Source organism: Vicugna pacos, chromosome 9 (assembly GCF_048564905.1).
Source record: "Vicugna pacos chromosome 9, VicPac4, whole genome shotgun sequence".
Taxonomy (NCBI): domain Eukaryota; kingdom Metazoa; phylum Chordata; class Mammalia; order Artiodactyla; family Camelidae; genus Vicugna; species Vicugna pacos.
Window position 1 is genome coordinate 48,704,125 of NC_132995.1, and position 21,686 is coordinate 48,725,810.

The window sequence follows — 21,686 nt, forward strand, 5'->3', positions numbered from 1 at the left end:
CCAGAATGGAGCTTATTTTTTTAATCATGCTTCCATAAAATGTAACCCCTGGGACTTGGAAGAGAGAGACCAGCCAAGGGTTAGCCTGAACCCTTTATCACTCCCAAACACAGGGGCTTATGGTATAAGTGACACGCTGCAGATAGACTGACTTTTACCATGTGAAATTTATGAGGGCTGAAATGAAAGGAAAATGCCCGTAATAATCCTCCCCCGCGTTAAAAGACATGGAACCTCTAGTAATTAGGTGGTAACAAAATCTGGACATCCTTATCTTTGCAAATCACACCAGCTTCGCGAAAGGAAGTGGAGTGACCCTGTTGGGGAGGGAGGGAGGTACCACGGAGGCAGGTGCAGGAGACAGGGCTCCGGAAGTACATCTCCCAGCCCCAGGCGTTTGCTGGATGCAGAGGGCACCACGGGAGGGATGTGTTTAAATGAGCTGGTATTTCATGGGAGATGATGTTGAATTGTCAGCTACTTCTCTCCTTTGTAAATCTGTGTCTCAAATGCAATTTCATGTGATGATCTCTGTTTTCTCCCTAACGGTATAATTTGCGCTTACCTTGGAGATCCGAGTCTTAATTTCATTGACAAGATGGACTAGAAGGCAGGGCCGTGGTCTCCTGAATTAGCTCCATAGCAGTTTCTAGACATGGCCTTCCTGAATCGTGTGTTATCAGACTCCTCCTGTCTGGTGATGGGCACTGTTTTTTCTACTCTCTAATTCTCTTTTGCTCATATTAAAGGATATTTTTACCAAATGTGAATTCCCCAAGCTGGTTCGTTTATTCCGCATGTACTGCACCCAAGAGCCCATGTGGATACTGAGTGGGCATTACTGGGAAAGCCCTCACTCACCATGAGCTCAAGGACCCAGAACCCTAAACCACGTTGTAAAACAGAAGGGTTGATACCTAATTACCTCCGTAAACCTTGGCAGAACTCTTCGTTGGAGTCACGACCCCCTGTTAGGGGAAAAATAAAGTCCTATGTTTGCAGAAAATATTATACCAGACTGCCCCAAGGCAAAATATTTATCAGCCTCCCCATGTCTTCACTGTATTTTAGTTACTTATCTGGAGTCTGAGCCAGTGAATTGAGTTTCTGCCTACCTAAAATCCATCATGTTCAAATGAGAACTTGACTTCCTTGCTGTGAAAAAATTTTCAGATAACAATTAAAATAGAATGAAAAGACTGGAGTGCTGGCTGAACAGCTCTAAGTGGCTGCAGCTGTGTTGAGTGCCAAGTTGCACACATACACACACACACACAGAGCTTCTGATGCAAATTCAGTCCTGTTCTTTGAACATACTAGCTTTTGTCTACATAGAATCCAACCTAATTATTTTAGTTTGGTAATTTAAAACTCCTCATTAAAAAAAAAAAAGTAAAGGAGCAGTACATATAGAAATACAAGCAAGAGGTCCCCTCAAACAGCAAATGGTAATTTCCAGAGAGCGAAAGTGCACATTTTAGTGTCCTGGTAGGAGGATAACTCTATTAAGACGTTATTGTTTGGCTTTGTCAATTTTTCAACTTGAAAATAGAGCAGACAAGTCTTTGGAGATTTGTTTTGCTACCTCTTGAGCGGAGAGGTGAACCCAGTCATTTTTCAGGAAGCTGGCCCTGGCTCAGAGGAATCACAAAGCTTGCCCACCCCTCCCCCTTCCTGGACGACTGTCCATACAAGCTAATCAGACCTTAAAAATGAGTTTGCTGCCCTGGAGGTCAGCAGGGCAGGAAGTCAGAGGTCTACTGAGAGGGGAGGGCTGTTTGCAAGGGGCGGGCCTGGCATTTTAGTAGCTGGGCTTCTCCATCTTGAAACTTTCCTTCAGCCTGGTTCCATCTAATTTCTTATCACAGTAGATTTTACTTTGTTTTGTTTTTGACTTGTTTCTAGGTTTGGGAGTAGGATTTAATACCCTCTTTTAGGCGTTGAATCTACAGGTGTTCCACAGTCATGAGGTATTATTTCTGTATTGTCCTTAAAAAGCAAAGCAGAGAAGTCATTCTAAACATTAGAAAGTGCCACATGCAGATTATTAGTGAAACTCAAGACAAACTTAGCTCTTGGTTTGGAATTTTGCATCCAGGATCAAACTTCAATCCTCTAATCCTGTATTTAGTCCCCAGTGTGTATCAGGCAGTGTCCTAGGCAATAAACAAGGAGCTCACTGTCCACCTCCCAAAAATTCAGTCTAGGGTTGCAAGCAAGTAAACAAATGACTCAGTCTGTGTGGTGAGGACAGAAGCACAAGGTACAAAGATGGCATGACTTGCTTTGTTCCTGATGTTGCAGGGGTGGCAGGGTCCTTGGACACTGGGGATACCGTGGACCGGGTCCTGGAAGGTGCATGCTTAATTTCCATGGAAACATGTGTTTCCATCTGTTTTGCATCACTTCTTTCAGTCCAGCCCCCACTGCCACCCAAGAAATCATTGTGACCACATGCAGTGGCAGAGTTAGTTAGGGAGAGCTTCTTGGAAGAAGTGACACCTGAGCTGGAGTAGGCTAAACAGAGATGCCAAGAAAGGTAATGAAAGAAGAGTGGAGAGTGAGTGAAGGATGCTGTATCAATCCCTTTCCTGTTAGATGTCCGAATCCTTGATGCTCTTTTCTACTCAGAGTAGGTGGAACTTCTAAGATGTAGCTCAGACCTTAGATCATTGCGTTCTCCACTCTCCAGTCCCTGTTTTTTGGAACAGCTCCTCTGTGACACCTTATTACTATGTTGAAATGCAGTTCAGAAGTAGTATAACTTACCTGCATGCATAAGTTGTAATTCAGTGAGCTAGTGTGACTGTAATGTAGGGGAAAAACAAATGTGAAGCAAGTGGCCTGTGTTCCAACATGTCAGTGCTTGGACAGGACTACAGGAGACGTAAGTAATCAGAGTGCATGTCTGTGCATTAGCCGCCTCCATTGGCAGGTGTGTGGCATTGCACACTCGAGTACCACGAGCATCCACTCCAACCTCGCCTCCCCCTAAAACCCCACAAAATCGGAAAATGCACTCATTCTTCATTTACGTGGCTGTTTCTGCTCCTGGAAATTCAGTGGCTATTAGAACTGTGCTTATACGTAAAACACAGCTAGGCTCTAGGCTCAGATAATGGTACACAGGCTCTTCATCGACGCGGATGCCAAGCAGGGCAGTCTTCCTCGAGCAAGACTCCGCCTGCGTTGCAGGGCGTCTCCTGTCCCAGCCCCCACCGGCAGTCATTACGACACCCAGGAAAGGGGCCCCATAAATTTTCACATTTCCCGCTAAGTTCCACTGCTTTAGACGATAGAACTTAGAGCCTGGGCTCTTCCTGGGGTCTGGAGACTGGAAAACAGGCAGCCAGTGATTAGCTGCAAGGTCTCATTGCCGAATCCACACTGACATTTCTGGCCATCAGCTTTGTTGATGACTTTAGATCAGTGATGTAACTTAACACTAGAAATTGGATGTTGCTGCCTGAGTCCTGAGGAAAGGATATTCAATTTCCATTAGAACTTGAGTTTCCTCTGTCCCTGGGATGCTTTGCTTGGTCCAAGTTCCACCTGAACTGCTCGTCTTAAGAAACAACCAGGTTATTCCATAATTTTCATTTTGCCTTTTGCTTTCCTTTTCCACACCAGTTACTCCAGCATGCCCTTACCGCTCAGGGCACATGCCCAGAGTTAATCAAATTATGAGGGGTCCTTAACAAAGATGAGACCTTCATCTGGAGAATTCCTTCTGTATGATCCTTTGTGTGTGTGTGTGTGTGTGTGTGTGTGTGAAGGAAGTCACTACTTTGCTGTTATTTAAAAAAAAAAAGAAGAAAGAAAAAAAAGGAAAGAAACAAACAGCTGGTGTTTAACGACTCCGTCAGACCCAATTATAAAACATCAACTACTTACTTTGATTTGTGTGTATCCATGCCGTGGGTATACTTAAAAACATTAGACTCTGCCAGAACTCATTTTGGCTTTGTTTACATTTATCTTTTAAACGTATAAGACTATTGATGGCACCTCACCAAGGTTATAACCCCTTTATAATCATGAATTTTTAATCTGGAAAAGAGTCGTGGAGGCAGCAAGACTCATCTATATTTACTTGGTTGCGCAAATGAAATATACAAGACACGCACGTTGGCTCAGATAACCCAGGAAAGCCCCGTCAAAGGTTAGGAATGCGATCTCTTTCTGCTTCCAAGAGCAGCAGCCCTTTATTTAAGATATTTTCCCGTTTAATTTAATTATCCTTGAACTTCCTGTGGAAGGTTTTGAAAAATATATGTTAGAGGCAGGGGTGGTGCAGTGGGGCTCAGCACGTTGAGACCTCTGCACTGACGGGTTTGGGCCTTCAGTGAGTGTGTCTGGATCCAGGTGGTTTATGTTGTTACATTGTCTGTTTTTAAGGAGACTTTGTTCCGATGTTTGCCCAATTGAGTTTTCAGTCATCTCCACACGGTTTACTCAGATTTCTAATAAAAATAAAAAGCTATATCAGACATTAGAGATTGGCTGCTTCATATTATATTTTCTAATTTTGTTTTTAGATTTACCGATATTAACGACTCCTCGGGGAAACTAGACTTCAGCCGCCTCTCTCCATCGAAAAACGACTACTGGGCCATGCTGGCTTACAACCGGTCCAAACTCTGCAACATCCTCTTCTCCAATGAGCTCCATCGCCGCCTCTCCCCACGCGGGGTCACATCAAACGCGGTGCACCCTGGAAACGTGATGTACTCCTCCATCCATCGCAGCTGGTGGGTGTACACGCTGCTCTTCACCCTGGCCAGACCCTTCACCAAGTCCATGGTAAGTGGACGGCTGTCGTCACCACACACACTTCTCTTGTGCCTTTATGGGAAGGGTCCTCGAGGAAGCCAGGCACATGTGTTGTTAATAAGTATGGGTGAAAGTCTTGATGGAGATGATTTGTTTTCTTTTGATGCGATTTTTTTCTCAGTATGCACAGGACTTCACAACTGTGATTTGTGTTATTGAAAACATGGATTTGTGACTATTGAATTATCAGCAGATGTGATTCGTTTGTTTCCACTGAGAATCTGTATCTGATGTTCTAAATTCTTCTTTTAAGGGGTGTGAACCTCTCCTGGAGAATCCTTTGTTGGCTAGAGGGGTGTTTTAGTCTTTCCTTCCCCAAAGGTGATGAGTCACACTGTGGCTGGATTTGGAAATGTTCACAAAGATAAATATGAAGGTTTTTCATTTTGGGTGGTCGTATAACAACCATGTTTAGAAACTTCTTCCATGAAAGCGTTTGAGTAGGAAGTAATTTGAAGAATGCACGCTTTACACAGTGCATTTGGTATAGGACTTTTTAAAAACACAGGCCTTTAAAAAATATTTTTGTATTTAGTGGACACTAGTGTCCCAGTAAACTAAATTTAACATGTAATGCTCAGAAATTACCCTTCCCTCGAAGATATCATGGCTTTTAGGAGTATCACAAGTCAAATCATTATCCTGGAATGTTCTGGGCACATGATCCCGGAGCCTCTGGATACTGTCTGCTGCCTCCTCCTGCAGCCGTTCCCACCCACTGTCCTTAACCTTTGTGTTTGTGGATGACTTTTAAACTCGCAGCAGAAATCTTTCGAACTGCTTGGGAGAAGGTAAGTCCGTGCGTCATTTATCTCATCACCCAGGTAGTTCTCATGCGAAGTAAGTAGACGTAATCTAAGAGTTAAATACTTAAACATCAGAGAAGTGGGAGCATCTCTGGAGGGCGGTTCTCCAAGTCCAGGGAGAATGGACAACGAGAGAGTGTGCGCATCACAGGCTTCTGAGACTTCTCGTCGCCTGGCTCCCCATGACCGTGAGGGCAGGTTCTCCACAGGGGCATCCTTGACCGTGATTGCGGCTCCTTCTCTGTTAAGTCCTTCAGTGTAGAGAATCAGGAAGGTGGTGGATCTGAACTGGCGCCAGTTCCATTGACAGGACCAGAGATGAGCTGTTCAAGTTTAGGATGGGGGTTGAGGAGTGGGGAACATCGTGTCCCTTTTTCTACTGGCCCTGCACCTTCCAGACCCACAAGTTTGTAATCCGAGTTTTGAATTTTCTCACTTGTACTTGATCTTGAGTAGGAGCTGAGGAACTCCTTTTTGTGACATCAGAGAGTCTTGTTTCCCCTTCTTCCAGGATTTCTCTAATTGGAGAAAGTGATGGGAAAAACCTAGAGGTGGGTCTCTGAGTACAGGCTCCAGGTGCAGGGTGGTGTAACCGCCTTCTGTCTGGTGAGGACCCCAGTGGGTGAGGGCTTGTGGATGGAAAGTGATAGCACCTGTTACTCTGTGACGGGAGCCCAGGGCTTAAGGGCTCTGGGTAAGGACGGGTGGGAGGAGGAGGAAGACTGGCTCTGGGGAAGTCAGAGGTGGGGTGAATGTTTTTGTTTCTTGGGGAGGGGATGGTCAATGTCTCATACTTAATATGAACATAATACAGACATGTGTTCAGCAGAGTCAGGTTTGACTGCGCATCAGACTTAGCAGGAAGAGTTCTGAAAGTGCCAAGCTATTAAGTTAGGTGGGGAACCATGTTGTGATGACAGAATTTTGCTGTTTGGGTGGTAACTATGATCAGGACTTGAGCCAAGTGGAAATCCAGAGTATGCAGCTGGAGCCTGAGATCGAAGTGTCATCATAGAGCCGGGAATCGCAGGAAGCTAGGTGGTGGCGCCCAGTGACCACCACACTCAGAGCTCATCCCAGGTATACCCAGTGTCCAGCCTCAATGGCTTATTCCTTCCCCTCCCCAGCCAGTGAACAGAGGCCTTGGCCGCCCCCCTGCCCTGATCCCAGTGCTCCAGTCAGGAACATGCCTGCTGGGAGTAGTCTTGGGCAATGGATAAAATAAAAACTGGTCTCTCTGTCTGTGGGTCAGAGGGGTGGGCAAAAATGAGAAGATTGCCCTTGAGAAAATTTGGAGGAAAGTGGAGACATCACAGAAAAACCAGGTTTGACTAAGTTTTCAGGAGTGACGGAGTGTTCCATGAAAAGGCAGGGGAGAGAAGCCTTTACCCTGTGTTAGAAAAGGAATTTGACGTGACTTCCTGGTGGTGGCAATTGTGCGAAAGCAACTGCTTGGGACAGTGGACCGACCATCTCCCCTGTTTATGATCCTAGTGTTCAAGCCCTGAGAACTGGGACAGCTTGGGCAGGACGCTTCACCTTCCTGAGCTGGTTACTCACAACCAAATGGCAGTACAGGTCGGTGGAAGGCTTGACAATAATGGATACAACATCTGTCGTATCTTTACTTACGTATTTGGTGGTGTTTCTTAGACATTAGAGCTCTGTGTGACTAAAGTTCAGTAAGAGGTGGAGTGGGAACTCTGGGCTTGTCAAACTCATAGCCAGTAGCTTCTCTCATAGGAACGGGGGACTGCATGTGGGAGAGGACACAGCGCGAGTAGAGACCTGGGATTGGTCGATTTCACTGGTGGGACAGACTGGATTGACCAAAAGAGTACGTGGTGTTGGATTCTCGTGTACGGGGCTTGACGTTGCTTCCATCACCGTGAAACGTTTTGTGGATGAAGGGCGTGCTTACGCCATTTTAATACAAACATATTTTTCGACCTAAGCCATGTCAGTTGCATCTCCATTCCCAGCCCACGTAAAAGTCAGATCCTGAATGCTCATGAAGAACCTTGGTGTTGACGCTGTGTGACTGGATAACTAGTGTACTGCTTGTCCTTCTTCATCCCTTCTGCCTTTCACTTCAGAGGAAGTGTTTTCCTTTTGACATGAGGGTTGCTGGAGCATAAATTCCACGCACAAGGTCAAGGAAACAAGAAACACAGCCCAGCCTTGTGCTCGGAAGCCCTGCCTTCCCTCTCTGCTGCAGCCGGCTCCCTTAAGTATTAAACAGCAGTATTCTAATATCATCATCCCTTTTTTATTTGCTGTGACTTGCTGTGACTACGGTGATTTTAGTTACAGTAATTAGGTCACCCTTCATGGAGTCAGGCTATTTTAAGTGCCTCTTTAAAGGATATTGTTGCAGATCAGTAATTTTACAATTGGATGTTCTTGTGCAACTTTATTAAATGTAATCTGTCTTTTAAATGTTGCCCTTTTACAGTTATACATTTCTAATTGTTGCTGTAAATGCATTATCACTTTGAAATTAATTAATTTTTCCATTTTGGCCGCCTGCAGTATAATAATCACTAATGAGAAACTCATAGGGATTAATTCTCAACACAGCGACCCCTACTGGTAGAGCCATGTCTCTGACCCTTCTCCCTCGGGGTCCAGGGGTCAGGACAGGTCTACGGAGGTTCTGGGGAAAAGCATTTTTCCCTCTTCCTTCCAGTTTATAATCAGATAAAAATAATAGTTAAACCTTGGAATAGGATTGTCTAAAAATATTGTTTTAAAAATATGCGGGATTTCTTAGCTGCTTTTGTAATGTCTTGAAGGAAAGTAAACTTTGCTAGAAGCTTTCTAGTTCTGAAATCACATCCATCATATGTGCGTTATCTGCTTATTTTGTCTTTTTATTTGAATATTCTAAAATTACTTTTTGCATATGTATTCATCACTATATATTGTATGTTAGTATATATCGTATATTCATATGTATGTATTTGCCCTCTGGGGCTTAATTCACAAAAACAGGCATATTGTATTATCTGGTAATACAAGAGATTTTTCCAGGGTAGTTTTGACTATTTGCAAATGTTGCCAGACATCCAAATAAGATGCAGCTTGACATGTAGAGCCAGACACGATGTTGCTTTATGTATCTGTACGTGCACGCGTCTTCCTTTATTGCTTACAACAGTTTTACAATGTTACAGTCACTCCCTTCATTTTGTAGTTAACAAGCACAAGGAGCTCACACAATGTGTTCAAGAAAATGAAATACCAGTCTGCAGACCCTCCACCAGCCACTCAGCCAAGTTCATTTTCTTTGTCAAGTGTACCGCGGCACCCCCGCCACATTTTGTGTAGTTGGGCTGTTGTGTTCCCTTTTGACAATGTTTGAAAGCGCCTTCATGAAATCAACCCTCTCCCTCGTTTTCTGCCCCTGCGTAAGCTCTCAGTCCTGCTAAACAACGTCTGAGCTCAGGGTCCCAGGCCCAGGCAGCCCTTTGCGATCAGTATGTGGACTTGAAGCCGGGCACCATCACGTGCCTCGTAGGGTGTTTTACGCAACCACATGTTTGTGTTGGAAGGTAACAGTAGAAAGAATATCATGTGTTAGGGTAACAAGAGCTTAGCAGATGTTTTAGGGAACTGCATTTCCAAATCATTTTACATTAAAAAATGGCTTGAGTTTGTAGAACTTCTGAAACGATCGGGTTACATTTCCTGTGGCCGTGTAAAGCCAGTCATTGTGCTGAGTTTCCCCAGATGTGCAGCTATCCTGCTAATGGTTGGGCCTGCAATGCCGGCTCTGTTGCAAAGTTATAAATTACAACTAGAAAAAGCACAAGATGTCATTCTTCTAACCTTCGGGAAAGCCAAGCCTGGTAATTCTGCCCTTGAATAACCTGCTGCAGGGTGATTTATAGTGGTACAATTTAAAACATAATGAAGGAGATAATAGATGTTGATTTGTTCTTTAAATTAGTATTTTAGAAAAATACTACCCACCCCCCACTGTTGCCCCCACCCCCAACCCCCTTTAAATACCTGCCATCGACTGCTCTCTAGATGCTGTCAAGGACAAAACCCCGTCTGAATCTTTATTGGTACATTGGCGTAAGAGAGCACGGCCCTTTTTCTGGGTTGGGAAGAGGAAATAGGATTTTCAAAGTGGAAATTTCAGCATATTCTTCTCTAATCTATGTATTTTGAGATTCCCAAGAGAGGATCGAATTCTTTGGCTGCCTTGCTCTTGCCAGTCCGGAGATGTTAGAACACCAGACACCCAAGACCCCTTTTTGGTGGGGCCGCACTTGGACGCTCCTGCAGACCCCTTCCCATACCCCCCACCCACCCCCATGGCTGGGCTTTTCTTGCTGAGGCCACATCCCTGCAGCCTCACACATTTTTCTTTTTCTCCAGGATTATCATCAGCATTGGTTTCATTAGTCATTTCTCAATTTTGTCCGGAGCTTTAAAGTTTACAGTGTTTGCCCAATTCAGAGCCTAAAGGATGTGGTAGAATGAAAAAGAACATAGGATTTAGAATCATTAGGCACATGTTCAGAATTCAGATTTCCCCCCTTTTAGTTGTGTAATTTGTGAATGTTTCAGACTCTCTCAGGCTCATTTTCTACCTTCAGTTTAGACATTTGGGGCTGGGAGCTAACACTTGGTTAAAAGTGATTGGAATAACAGGTTTGTTTTTCTCATGTATCTGGAAGTCCCAAGGCAGTCAGGATTTCGTTCAGCTAATACATAGGCAGCTCCTCTGTGATTGTCTTGGTTTTTCCTTCATGCTTATAAGATGGCTGCAGCAGCGCCAGCTGTTGCGTTTTACTTAATAAAGTCTTAAGGCACCATAAGAGAGATGGGACCCCTCTTTCTGTGCCTTCCTCCTTTATGAAGGAGTAGAACATTCTGTCTCGGAACTGTTCTCCTCGCAGACTTCTCAGCTCCCACTGGCCAAGATTGAGCCACCTGTCCAGATCCCAGGTGCAAGGGAGACTGGGAAAGTACATTTTGGCATTCTGTGTTTCTAAGGTGAGAGGTAAGATCTGAAGGCAAGGAAAAAAGGAGAGGGTCTTGGCTTTTGAGCAGGCTGTGTTGAACAGTGTACGTATAGTTTTCTCATCTGTCAAATGGGAATGCAATCTGTTTTATTGGGTCCTTGTGAAAGCAGATGAGAATTAGAGTGAGAGTTAAAGGGAGACACCTGGCCTTGCCTGGTCCTCTTCCGCTCAACCAACTTTACCTTAAGCCACTTACTGCCCATTCTCCTTTCTTCTCCTGGGTGTTGAAGCACACTGCTCCTCAGTCCAGAACCTTCCTTTCCCTCCTTTCTTAGTTACTTTCTATTCACCCTTCAAAATTCAGTCCAAACATGACACCTCAAGGAAGCATTAGATCAAGATTTGGTCAGGACTCCCGATCATGTGCCGTTGCCTATGATGTGATGCTGTCTGATGCGTAACAGTGGTCCATCAATACGTGTCAGGTGAATGAATGAAGGACCCTGGAATTTCTCCTTCGTGATGTTTGACACGAATGCAGCTTAGAAAAATAATTTCTCTGAGTTTGTATTCAGTGTCTGTCTCTCCATCTCTTGAAAGTGCCATTTTTGCCCTCACACTACTGGGTCCCTGATCCATAAAGTACATGCTCAGGGTAGATATTTGTAAATAAATAAACAAAGGTGATTAGGTGCTTAATGAATGATAGTCATGAGTACCTTTTTTTTATCAGAATCTCTCTGAGGTGGGGAAGGGATTGCCATCAGAATATACAGGTTAAAGAAATGGATGAGGCTAGGGCTGCACCCCCCCACCCCACCCCTCCACCAGGCACACAGCTGGTCCATAGGACAGTTGAGACCAGACCCAGCCCCCACCTCCAGACTCCTGGTCAGTGACACACAAGAGATCTACTCAGAGGTGTGAGTTGTGAGGAGAATGTCTGGAGGGCAGCCAGGTGTGGGAAAGAAAGGATGCACTTTAGAGCTGGCCAGCCCTGGGATCAAACATCAGCTCCATCCCACACTAATCCTTGGGTGCATTTCATAACCTCTTCACCTTCATGTGTAAAACCAGGACATCATCCCTACCGCAGGGCATGTGTTGAGAATCGAAAGAGATCATGAATGTGTAGCATCAGGAATGTGCCAGATACTCAATAAACATCAACCAGTATTGCTGTTACTGAGCTGTGTTGAGAATAAAAGATGGTGAGTGTATAGCATTCAGAACATGCTAGATATGCAGTCAGCCTTTATTACTACTGTTATTAGCATCTTCACTGTTGTCATTTTTTCAGACAAGGAGAGTCTTGCTTCGCTTCCCGTTGCTTAGAGATGTCCCTCCTCCTCATGCCGGCTGCATGTCCGTCACAGAAGGTCTGATTCTCCCTGTGAACATTAGGCATAACCCCCCACCCCCCATATACAACCCCATGTAGGTGCTGAGGTGACACACAGCGTGGCAGCTGGGACCACATGGGCTCTCGCAGTGCTTGGTGGAGGCCCTCCCTCCTGGTGGCCTATTTTAAGCTGCCAACAGTACACCTTAACTTGGGGGAAAGACTCTCCTTTTCTTGGAAACAAAGAGGAGGAAAGCGTGACTGACTTTGTGTGGCCACAGCTCTGCTCCGCTGCATCTTCTCCGCCTCGCTTTTCAGTGTAAAACACAAGTCTGCTCAGGCCTTTGTTCCCGAATGAGTGCCCAAGAGGGAAAAAAAGTGACTATCTGGCCTTAATACGTGTGACAAATTATTTAATGAACACTTAACCGAGATTTGAAATTCCCCTAGTTTTATCTCAGTCCTTTCCTTCTTTTCTGCGTCCCCGCTGGCACTCGGGTAATGCGCTGCCTCTTTTCAACTCTCTCCCCAGCTCTTTTATTACTTTAAAGTTAGTGGTGCCTCCTTTGATCCTCCCCCTCCAGTTTCCTTTCCTCCAATTTCATACTTCTTTCCAGTGATTGTTGGCTGCGGTGCAGTTTCGATATTGGAGGCCCGCGCGATTAAACTGATGCCAGCAGTTTGCGCTGCCCCCCAATGATGTTTCTGCCGTGTTTCCTCCATGAACGCTGATTTTCGTCTAACTCACCGGGTATGTTGATTTTTCCGTGTGAGGTGGAAGGTAATGTTTTTCTAGCAGCAATAATGAAAACTCGAAACTGGGGCTCTGAATTGTTCAGAAGCTGAAACCCACACCCTCACTCCTCTTCCCACCGAGATCAGCGGCTACGCTGAAAACCAGAGCAGGATGTGTTCTCACGTTCTACGAGGACCCGTGAAGTGCCACGCCCCCCGCTCGCGGGTTTATGTCTTTATATCTTGTCTCACTGAATATAGTTTTAGAGCTTGTAATCCAACAGGTGTGTCTCTCAGCGGTCACGGACCCTCTCTAGACCTCAGCATTCTTGTCTGTAAAATGAGTCACTTTACCAAGATGAGCTCTCCCATGGAGTTTGTAGTTCACACTGTAATTAGAAAGGAGATTTTTTAAAAAGGAGACTAATGCAGGTTCACACTCTTTATCCTGAAAACTCTGGGTAAAAAACAAACCCACCACCCTAGACCACCATTTTATGAGAGAATGGACACTTCAATGCCTAAAACTGTAGGCAGGACTTGATTGTGGGACAAACAGCAAGCCTTTGAGTTGAGGACCTTGGATCTCAGGGAACCCGTCTCAGGGCTGCCCTGAGAATGCTCATTGTTGAATGTTTTGGGCTCACCCTTGGGAGTGACTAGCCTAGAGGATTCCAGAGGCCCTGTTTCAGCCCCAGAACCCGTCTATGCATCTTTTGGATCCCAGATTCCAAACTTGCAGGAAGCCTGATTGCACCTCAGCTCCTAGAGTCGTGAGCCTGCAGAGACACCGTCCGTGAAATGCAGAGCAATCCGGACTCACCGGAGTAGAGTGAAGGAGGGTGAAGTGGCAGAGGGTTGAATGAGAGCGAAAGCTCACCTAGCACGTGTGACTGTGTTTCCTCATAAGCACCTGTGTCAGCCTGTGCCCTTTTATAAATAGGACACTGTCTACTTATTCCCCAGTTTCTGTGGCCCTCTGCCTTAGGGTCAACTTGCAAGTTGTAGTCAGGTGTCAGGCAGGCTGTAGCCATTTCCAGGCTCACCCAGGGAGGGTCCACTTCCAGGATCATGGGCTAGTGGGTCGGATTCAGCTCCTCGTGGCCTAGTAGACTGAGGACTTTGGTTCTGGAGTCCTCTCTTTCGGTTCCTGGCCGCTTGGGCCTCTCCAGCGTGACAGCTTGCTTTGTCAAAGTACGTGAGCCAGGAAGGAAATAGAGTCTCCCTGCCAGACGGGAGTCCCAGCCCCATGTAACCAAACCGCAGAAGAGATATCTCCATCGTGGGTCTGAGCCCCATTCACAGGGAGAGGATTCCACTGTGGAGTGAGCACCTGGAAGCAGGGAGCATCGGGGCCACCTTATAGGCTGTCTGTCACTCTTCACAAATTCAGTTTTATTTGGTCTTCTTATGGTGACTTTTGGTAGGCTGTCTGGTGGCAGATTTACTCAAGGCTTCGCTAGTCTTTGGCCTTAAGCCCCAGCGTTCCTTAGCGATGGGGATGTCTTTGCCTCGCTGTTCTCCTGTTTCATCCTTCCTGCATTCCTGTCCTTCCTCTTTCTGGGTTGAGAGGTACCAGATGCACCTGTTTTAAAAAATATACATGTCTATGCATTTCGGTCGCATGATGGGAGATAAGATTTAGTCCTTTAATAAGAAAGCTTATGAAAAGAATAAAGAAACATGTGGGTTATGTTTCCTAACGTCACGTGCTTGTTTGCATGCTGCTGTAGTAGCGGGGGCCGAGTTTATCAATGGCCCAGATTTTCTTTCTAAGGAAACACCTATTGCTGAGTTTTGATTTGAGTTTCAAACATTGGCCAGAAATCCTGGACTTCTTTTTTTTTTAAGCGATGAAAGTAGATAAGGCTCACCATCATTTCAAAGCCTGTGTAGAATATCAATCTTACTCTAGAGTATGTATAATCTTGTTGTTGTAGTTTGGGTCTTTTTTTTTTTTTTTTTTTTTTTTTTTTAGGCAGGAATCTAAGACAGAAATTTCATTTTGCTGTTTTCAGAAAATAGAGATGACTTTTGAACTCTGAAATTTGGTTGTCACATGATAAAACCACCCATGTTAAAATGTGTAATAAGCAGAGTATCTTATTTAGTCATGTTCTAACGTCCCCTGTGAAATTGCATGCCTTTTTCCAAGCTGAAGCTTCTGGCTTCTCCATCTGCCACCTTGCGTAGAGTATATATCACTTGAAACATTTTATCCTTGGGTTTCATACGATGAGGGTCTCTTTAATCATTTACATTTTTGAAAGAAGAAAGTGAAATATTCTTTACGAAGCCAAAGTAATCCACGGGAGTGTATGGTGTTTGTTCAGCTGGATATCTTATTTATTTGAAGTTCTAAGAGAAATCTCTTCTGACTGCTCAAAAAAAGGGAAGAATAAACAGTAAGAGTGTCCAAGTAATCTGAGCTAGAAAGTCCCTCCTTTCAGAGAAAAGTTATAAAAAGTATATTTGCTAGATCCAAAAAAAACACCGTATATCAACTAGTGAGACCTTCATAATGTTTTCTTAGTATTCTCACTCTTTAAAAGAAAAAAAAAAACCCTGTAAAATCTGGGAGCTTTGGATTTTTTTTTTTTTTTGATATTTTAGTGTTCCTAGACAGGTGAATGCAATCAGTCTGTTTTCTCCTTCTTAGAACATAACATCTCTCACTGGCTTTGGTGTGTGCTGCATGTCGTTTGTCTTTTTGTTGACTCTATAACCATAAAAGACCAAATAATGCAATTAGGATGGCTGAAATGTCAGCATTGACCCTGGGCACATTTCCTACAAAAGAAGGCATTAAGAAGATGCTTAAAAGAAAAAAGAAAGCAGCTTATTTCAAAAGAAGCAGATTCTGGAGTCTTTCCAGTCATGGAAGTAGGAGTCGATTTCTTCTCTTTTTGTTCCCTCTGTTTTATCCATTAGGCATGAGCTGGGGTGGTTCTCCTGGAGGCAGAGTTGGGGAATGTACCAGATTCCTTTATCCCGAACCTGGAAAGGTCTTTCCCCATCAGCTCGAGCTCATGTATCCTGTCTGCCAGTGCCACTTCGTCTCACTGCCCCACTTGAGGCCCTGCCAGGTTCATATTTGAACCCAGAGCAGAGGTCTATTTTGGCCGAAGCCAAAAATGAGTGAAAATTGTAACTTTTCTTTGCCAGATGTACATGCCTCCATGTTGGTCTGTACCATGCAGATTTGACATGTATTTGATGCAGGATGGGAGATGGGCTGTGAGTTTTCCCTGGATAAGTGTATGTTCTCAGGGCTTCGAGGACAAAGGCAGCCAGTAAGGGCAAGAACAGCAGCTCACACTTACTAGGACTCACCTGTGTGGAGAGCCCTGGTCTCACTACCCCTTGTGTGTTAACCCAGTCGGTTCCCATAGCCCACTACCAACAGGATGAGGGGTAGAGCTGGGAAGAGCTCGTTGACCTGTTTGGTTAAAGAAGGATGTGTTGCGGTAGATAGGAAAGTCCATGCGTGAAGTTGCAGAAACCAGGCTTCGAATCCTGTCCCTTCCTCCTGGTGGTCCCCATCATCTGGGGCAAGTAGCACCACCTCTCTGGGCCTTGGAATTTCTTTTTCTCTGTAAAATGGGGGGAACAGTTCCCGCATCTTTAGACTCTTAGAGGATTAAGGCACAGATAAGCCCGAGGGCACATGCTGGTTTTCTGCGCATCCTACCAGTTAACGTGGGCTCTCCTGAAACCTTACTGATTTATAAAGACATGGAGGATGTTGTTGTCTTGGATATTGTCTGTCATTTGGCCCCCAAAATATCAAGCCACTGCTCATGAGAAATGCCCTTTAACACTGAATTCCAAGCAGGACCCCCGAGGAGCTACCATAGTACTTTCTTCTTAATAAAGCTATTATAACATAATGGATTGTTGGAGCTCCTAGCCCAGTTTTTGGCTTTTTCAGATCATATTAACACTAATGGTAGCATATCAGCTTCCTCTGGTTTTTAGTGACATTTTGTTCCCTTTGTTCTATACTTAAGTCACCCTAAATCCTTTTTTGGAAGCAGGTCAGATAGGAATTAATAAAGTGATTTAGTTAGAAGCAGAGGCCTGTTTCATTGAATCTTTTAATGACACCAGACCAAAAGCAACTTTATCTTGGTCTATACTTTTGGACCTATGTCTGTGTTGTCCATGCTCAACAAAAGAGATTTTTTGCAAAACCTTTAAAAAAAAGGTATAATAAAACCATCCTGTCTTCAAAAATTTGGAAAGTTTTCATCTTTTTTTTTTTCAACCTTTCTTCTCCATATGATTTGCATAATATTAGTTACTGATTGCTTTTAAGCAGCATGCCAGCTGCCCAGATGGTCAACTTTTAATCAGATATGGATGTATTTGTGTATGTGTATACATCTAATCATACTTCTCCAGGGTGCTGATATATATTTACTCCTTTTTTGGTCTTTTTCTTTCTGTTTCCTGACTACTCTCTTTCCCCTATGCTCAGTTTTATTTTCCAGTAAGCTATTTATATCTTAAAGTGTGTCTTTGGGGAAAACTTCTGTATTTAGTATTCAGTTAACTTAAGATGGTTTGTAAGGACAACAGAAGCTAGCAATGGCAGTGCACATGGATGCTTGTAGGCAATAAGGACTCAATAAATGAATTTGTTGGTTTGTTTGTTAGATCATGCAGATAGACATGTACACTTAAATCTGTTTATAAGGCTTAGGAGGGAAAGCCAGTAATTTCAGCCTACTATTTGATCCTAAGGCTTTTTAAAAATTCTATGTTGATGAATAAAACATTTTAATCAGAACTATATCAACACTGATCAATTTTTTTTCATGGGAGTCCAATACGGGGTGAATTCCATTAAGTCAATTAAATGCCTTGATCGAATTTTTAAGCAGTCCAAAGATAGGTAAGCTGCTGCTTTTTAGAAAAAATTATTTTACTGAAATCCCTTTCCCAGGACCGACTTTTTACATGTATATTTGTAATGCTTATTTCAACCAGAAATAGATGTCCTTAATTTGATAAAAGGCCGATATTCATTTCTTAGCTAATGCTGAAGAAATTCTTCAGCAAGGCCACTGCAGCATTCTGGGATTTCTGTGTTGTTCAGGATTGGTCTCTGAGCATGTTGAGAATCTGATACTTTCCTAAACTTTCAGAGACTTATATGCCTTTGGAACTTTTGCCCTTTCTGTGTTGAGGTGGGGCAACTGGTAAATGATCGATGAGGGTGTCCTGTTTTTCCTTGAGAACAGCGTCTTTCAATCTCTTTTTTTGATTACTGCCCAAGTTGTTTATGTTGCAACTCAATACATGCACACTTATGCATATCCACATGTATGTGTCTGTGTGTGTAATATGCGTGTGTCTGAGCAGAGATTTTACAAAACAGTAATTATGGGCAGTGTACTCTGCTGTTTTCCTCTTGGTTGTATTTCATTTTTCTAAAGTGCTGATTTTGACCCAGTTTTGCCACCCACTATTGGCTTGACCACTCACTCTATCAAAATCTACTGTCTGAAAATTGCTGCTCTAAAACTGTCTGATCTGGTCCCATCTGATAAACGTTCATTGGGTGCCACATGTGCTGACTTAAGGGGTAGAAAGTTTGAAAGTGAGCAAGTCATTTTCCTTGGCCTCTGGGTGCTTGCCTTAAATGGGTTGGAGATACAAAGAATGTTAGCGTGAGGTGAGATGGGTTCCACAGGGCACGTGGGGCTTCTCTGCCTTGGGGGTAGATATGAGAGTAGTCAGGCCATGTTGCAGAATCAAAGTGACGTCTCTACTGAAGGGTATACAGGAGATGAGCATGGAGACACAAAAAGAAGAAGAGACTTTGCAGCAATGGTAGGTTCAAGCCTATAACCAGCAACAGAATCAAAGGGGCACTGAAAATCTCAGTATCCAGGTAAATAAGATCTTAGCACAATGTTTCAAAACAATCAAAATTAATGGAAAAAGTCACAATGAACAAAATTTTAAATTTTAAATCAAGACAAGATCAGTATTATAGCACAGGCTGGAATAACGAACATGGATTTGTGGTGAGCCACGCAGAAGGTGAAGGCCAAAACAAACAAACAAACAAACAAAAAACGCCACTTCGGGCCTGGCTGCGGGTTTGGGATCTCATGGTCTCATATTAAAATTGATGATGATGGTGGTAAAATGATGATGATGGTGATACAAAAAATATGACGTTTATTGAGCAGTTGCCATGTGCCAGGACCTGAGAAATACCTCATCTATTTCTCACATTGATTCTTTGAGAGTGGTATTCCTTATTACTATCTAGGAAGCTTGGTGGGAATAAATAACCTATTCAAGGCCACGTCACTACACGGCAGTTGACTGGGGATCCCAGCTCTCTCCAGTGGGGTGAAGTACCGAGCTCTAAGTCCCTGCCACCTGTGGCCTCTATTGGCTCCAAGCTATGCCTGGCCTTCAGAGAGGACATTTTTATGGCAGCCAAGAAGTGAGCTGGAAGAGGAAGAGAGTTTTTGCATAAAGCCCAGTAGCGAGGCAAAAAGAATTATTAGCCTTTCAGAAATTTTGTGAGCCTGTACAAAGACAGCATTGGGGGCCAGGAGGCAAGAGAAATCATACTTCTGATGTTGCAGAAGTAGAAGTAGAAACAAACTTTGATGTGTTAACCGAATATGGGAGATAAATGGGCAAGACTCCATGTGGGATATGCACATTTGTGGATGAATTTGTTGATATGCCCACATATGTGTGCATGCATAAACACATAAGGACAGGAAAGTAACTGATAGTAAGTTTTATTCAGTGCATAACAAAATAGTATCCTATCTTGTCTTTTTTAAAGCAGTAGTATTAAATTCCTGCCTAAGGATATCTGATAGAGGTAATATGGAGCTATATTTTAACATAAAGTGTTTTTCCTTCAGATAGTTACATTGTTTATCTCTGTAAATAATTGCTGGAATTGTGAATCTGCAGTGCCTCAGAAACATCTTGATACATCTTTTTGGTGATGACACTTAATGAATGATGTAAGACAGATTCTAAGAAGAGAATATTTAGAATATCCACGCATGTCACTCCCATAATATGTATAAAGATGATCATGCCTAGTCATTATTTAAATAGCTGTGGTTTTTAGTGAGTACCACCATTAACAGACTACGTTAACATGATCTAAAACATGTAATGAAATTTGCAGTGCTGTCTGATGACAGAACTATGGAATTAGCGAACACAGCATTGACTGATCACCCTTATGAAGAGCTGTTTACATTGTTAACGGGGAGGATGCACATTCCCGAGTGGGCTGGCAGCATCTCCGCAAGCACCGCCTTAAATGGGGCCCCTGGAAGGATGGTCTAGGTGATGCTGAAATGCCCTGTGATGTCTGCCCATCCTCTGGTTTTCATCTGCTGTGCACTTAGGGGAGTTGGTCTATGTTCAGACTGACCAGTCATGTTCTCTCTTGACTCTGTGTGTCTGCCCCACTTTTGTTCATTTTGTCACTGTGGTCCTCATTAAAGACCTTTCCAGGGCCTTCCTCGGATCTCAGGTGGTGGCCCTCCCAAAGCAGGATCATCCCAGGGCAGCTGAAGCTCTCCTGCAAATATCGTTTCACCACTTTGAATCAAATAGCGAAAAGCTCTTTCATTCGGTCCCGATTCATTACTTGCTCTCTTGGCCCTTTCAAAGTAATGACTAATTATGGGTCTTGGGGTACAGAGCTTCAGTGCACCAGCGTCCCTTTGTGACTTGCCCATTTGTCCTGGGTGAGTGGAGGTGAAGTCAGTGCACAGAAATATAAAAACTCTTTCTTGACTTTTAAAAAATTCACAAGATTTTAGTCCTGGAATGCTAAGCTTTCTTTTGGGAAATCTTAATAGCCCTTCTTAAGAGACTCTCTGCTTTGACACCATTCGTAGGGGTCTCAGAGGGGTCCATGTGAACAGAATGTGAATTCATCAGCTCTCACTGGACTCGAGAACCTTCCTGACTCCCCAGCCTGGAGGCCGCTATCCCTCATTTCTAGATGAGGAAACTCAGGAAGCCCCTGGAGATGAACAGCGCACAGTTTGACCTGGTCCAGCTTCATCTTCAGATTCTGTTTCAGTATTTACTCCACCCTCCCCGTTCCCTGCCAATCAGCTGTTTTGTTTCATTAGTACAGCATTGTTTTACTTAAACATTTACTTATTTTCTTATCACACAAATAGAGCCTGTGTGGACATTTTAAATTGTATTATGCAGCATTTGAAAAGTAAACAGACTATAAATCAACTTATTTTTAGCTTTAGGAGCTAGAAAGACAGTCTGATATTTTAAAATGTATGTGCTTTTATAAATGTGTGTGTGTGTACACACACACACACACACACGAAAATACGTGTATAAACTCAGACGAGTACCAGTGGACACCAATAGGTGGTGCTCTGTTTCGCCCGTGTGTGGGTTGAGGGTGGAATTAGCTTGTAGAATATGGGGGAAAAGAGCGATGGGATGATTAGTGCATCCTTACTGGGCCTGGAGCAGATTAAAAACCTTCATTCCCAGCAATTTCCATCCCCATGTCACCTCGGTATTTAATTTACTTCACTTACACAACTACTTGAAGTTTTCCCAGGTTAGTTGCTCTATTAATTACAACCTAGAGGGATAATATTAGTGAACTAATGGATTGCAGTATCTGCATGGGGGCCAGTGGACGGCGTTGGAAGAACTGGTCCACCAGCAGCTTGCACAGTGGAATGAACCGAGGCGTCCCTGCATTGTCTCATGTGGCCACAGAGTGTCATAATCTCAGAGGTGTCCTCGGCCAAGCCCATTTCTTTAGAGAATAGGAAGCTGAACCCTGAAATGGTAGGAGACTGTTTCAAGCTCATACCAAAAGAGAGTGTTTTCACTGGGCTGTGAAATGGTTCCACTGACATGGTGTCTCCAGTATTTTGAATGAACACATATTTCTTGCATAATTGGATATTGCAGAGTGGCCTGGGAGCTTGCCTTGTGCTACAA

At 43.8% G+C, this 21,686-nt stretch overlaps 1 protein-coding gene and 1 long non-coding RNA gene across 5 annotated transcripts in view; both read left to right on the forward strand.

Annotated features, from left to right (window-relative positions):
• WWOX (WW domain containing oxidoreductase) overlaps nt 1–21,686 on the forward strand; it is an 897,467-nt gene that overhangs the window by 259,632 nt on the left and 616,149 nt on the right. For all 4 annotated transcript variants that reach the window (XM_072967780.1, XM_072967779.1, XM_072967781.1 and 1 more), the window contains exon 8: nt 4,539–4,803. In XM_072967780.1, coding sequence (XP_072823881.1) covers nt 4,539–4,803 — 265 coding nt within the window. The remainder of the gene's footprint in view (nt 1–4,538; nt 4,804–21,686) is intronic.
• Nucleotides 10,565–12,401, forward strand: LOC140698195 (uncharacterized). Its single transcript, XR_012075812.1, has 2 exons — nt 10,565–10,649; nt 11,919–12,401. It is a non-coding gene; the product is annotated as an uncharacterized lncRNA (long non-coding RNA).